This window comes from Mizuhopecten yessoensis, unplaced genomic scaffold (assembly GCF_002113885.1).
Source record: "Mizuhopecten yessoensis strain PY_sf001 unplaced genomic scaffold, ASM211388v2 scaffold2193, whole genome shotgun sequence".
Lineage (NCBI taxonomy): Eukaryota > Metazoa > Mollusca > Bivalvia > Pectinida > Pectinidae > Mizuhopecten > Mizuhopecten yessoensis.
The window spans coordinates 69,148-72,125 of record NW_018404424.1 but is presented as its reverse complement, the minus strand read 5'-3'; the positions used below and the strand labels follow the sequence as shown (position 1 = coordinate 72,125).

General features: G+C 37.7%; 1 protein-coding gene across 1 annotated transcript in view; it reads left to right on the top strand.

Annotated features, from left to right (window-relative positions):
* The window catches only part of LOC110445288 (putative beta-hexosaminidase), a 43,227-nt gene that overhangs the window by 25,566 nt on the left and 14,683 nt on the right, over nt 1-2,978 (top strand). The window contains exon 6 of the mRNA XM_021489828.1: nt 1,723-1,990. Within this exon, the coding sequence (XP_021345503.1) occupies nt 1,723-1,990 (268 nt within the window). The remainder of the gene's footprint in view (nt 1-1,722; nt 1,991-2,978) is intronic.

Genomic DNA, 2,978 nt, shown 5'->3' with positions numbered 1-2,978 from the left:
GTATGGTAGTTCATAATGTCAGGATGTGTATGCATGTTAGGTATGTTAGTTCATAATGCCGGAATGTGAATGTATGTTAGGTATGGAAGTTCATAATGCCAGGAAGTGTATGCTAGGTATGGTTATTCATAATGCCAGGAAGTGTATGTTAGGTATGGTTATTCATAATGCCAGGATGTGTATGTATGTTAGGTATGGTAATTCATAATGCCAGGCTGTGTATGCATGTTAGGTATGGTAGTTCATAATGCCAGGATGTGTATGTATGTTAGGGATGGTAGTTCATAATGCCAGAATGTGGATGTATGTTATGTATGGTAGTTCATAATGCCAGGATGTGTATGTATGTTAGGTATGGTAGTTCATAATGCCGTGATTTAAATGTCAGAAAGGCTCTCTTGTTCATAATTTATAATCGATTTTAAAAGAGTGTGTTGTTTTTATTCAATGAAATAGTTTTAGAACAGTACATCAGAAATCTTATTTTTACTCCGGTCGATTCAAGGCCAGACGACATATTAATTCTAAGTGAAACGCCAGGCGTCGTATTGCATTGCAATGCCATTATTGCGCAAAGAATGTGACAATTCTAATGGACAAATCACTATATATGTTAACAAATAAGGTTCAGATAGTACTGACTGTTTACATACATATCAATGTGATACTGACTGTTTACATATATATCAATGTGATACTGACTGTTTACATACATATCAATGTGATACTATTAGTTATACGGATTTTTGGCAGGGTATACGGGATGGTATGACCCTAAAGGGTTTTGTATTTCCTGAGGCCGATAGGCCGAAGGAAATACGATATCCTGTAGGGTCATACCATCCCGTATGCCCTGCCAAGAATCCGTGTAACGAATTTATTACCCCTTTAAGTCTTTTGCAATAAAAACAAAGAAAAATAACTGGCACAGTACCTCATTTAGTTTCGTTTTATCAAATTCCTCGAACTGTTCTTCCTGATTCTTTTCTTTTAAATACTACGTCCTCAGCATGTTCGCCGCTCGTCTGTTCGACTTTTGTGTGTTGTGTGGCACATAGTTAGCCCTTTTGGCGAGTATTTCCTCAGGAGTATGCGAAGCGAAACGTTTTGCCATTTTGTAAACAGCGAAGCAGACGACGAATGCGAGTTGTCTCCCGATGCCCCGCCGCAAGATACAAAGACACGGGACCCGTATACCCCTTGTAAAATCACGTGATTCCACCGTATTACTGCTGAGAATCACGTGACATGACCGTATACCCCCTGAGATTTTCGTATACCCCCTGAGATTTACGAATGCGGTTTGGTACACTGTAGTTTTTAACCAATCAGATTCCTAGATTTTTCTCAAAGAGGTAATAATGACTGTTTACATATATATCAATGTGATACTGACTGTTTATATATATATCAATGTGATACTGACTGTTTACATATATATCAATGTGATACTGACTGTTTACAATGTTACCAGAATGTTTAATATCCCNATCAATGTGATACTGACTGTTTACATATATATCAATGTGATACTGACTGTTTACATATAAATCAATGTGATACTGACTGTTTACATATATATCAATGTGATACTGACTGTTTACAATGTTACGTCAGAATGTTCAATGTTCTGTCGCAATCAAAAATGTCAATTTAACAAACACGATTATCATAATCTGAAAACGAGTTTGCCTCCTGTTTATTCTCCTACATCCTATACAGGTGTACAGGCCACCCTATCTACAGCTAAAGTACTAGATGAGGAGCACCTCTTCCAACTTCTCTTTCCGCGCTTAATTGCTTTTGCGGAGAGAGCATGGCACCGTGCTCCGTGGGAAAACACCGTTAGAAGTCCTATTAGGAACATGACAGAGTCAGAAAACGGTGAAAGGAAGGATTTCCTGAAATTCAAAGCTAAAGTTGGTGCAAAAACACTGCCTAAACTAGATATGTACCAAGTTGGCTATTATATGGCACCCCCAGGAGCTAAGTAAGATACAGCGTGTAGCTAGATTTTTACTTTAAATAGTTTCCTCTTGACTATTTGCACGCTATTTAGAGCTACTTATGTAAAACAAATTGAATAATTTCATCATGCTTCATATAGCAGTGGTCCGATAGGTGGCATGAACACTCAGTTACAAGCTGTATTTACACTATTGTTTAACTATTGAGAGGATGTTTAACGCAATCGATTAATCCACTAGTTCTACATAAGGTTTGTTCATCACTTTAAAGGTTTCAACAAAGTCTGACATTGTTAATATCTTTGTTTTGTGTAAACGCATTACAAATAATTATAAATTCTCTGCCTTAGATTTTCCAGCTTCTATTTTCATTCTCTAATGTAAATCAGAGTTATAAGTCATTGCATTTTGAAATGCAAAGTCTGTATTCCAATACTCCTGTTATCAATGTTTTATAGTATATTTATTTTATCGATTTCTTAATGAAATGTTGCACTATTGGAAGCGTGTTGAGAGCGATAAAACCTACGTTCTCCTAATGACCCGAACAAATATTGAGAGCGATATAACCTACGTACTCCTAATGACACGGGACACGTAATGAGAGCGATATAACCTACGTTCTCCTAATGACACGGGACACGTATTTAGAGCTATATAACCTACGTTCTCCAAATGACAAGGGACACGTAATGAGGGCGATATAACCTACGTTCTCTTACTGACACATGACACGTATTTAGAGCGATATAACCTACGTTCTCTTAATGACACGGAACACGTAATGAGAGCGATATAACCTACGTTCTCCTAATGACACGGGACACGTAATGAGAGTGATATAACCTATGTTCTCCTAATGACACGGGACACGTAATGAGAGCGATATAACCTACGTTCTCCTACTGACACATGACACGTATTGAGAGCGATATCACCTACGTTCTCCAAATGACACGGGACACGTAATGAGGGCGATATAACATACGTTCTCCTAATGACACGGGACAT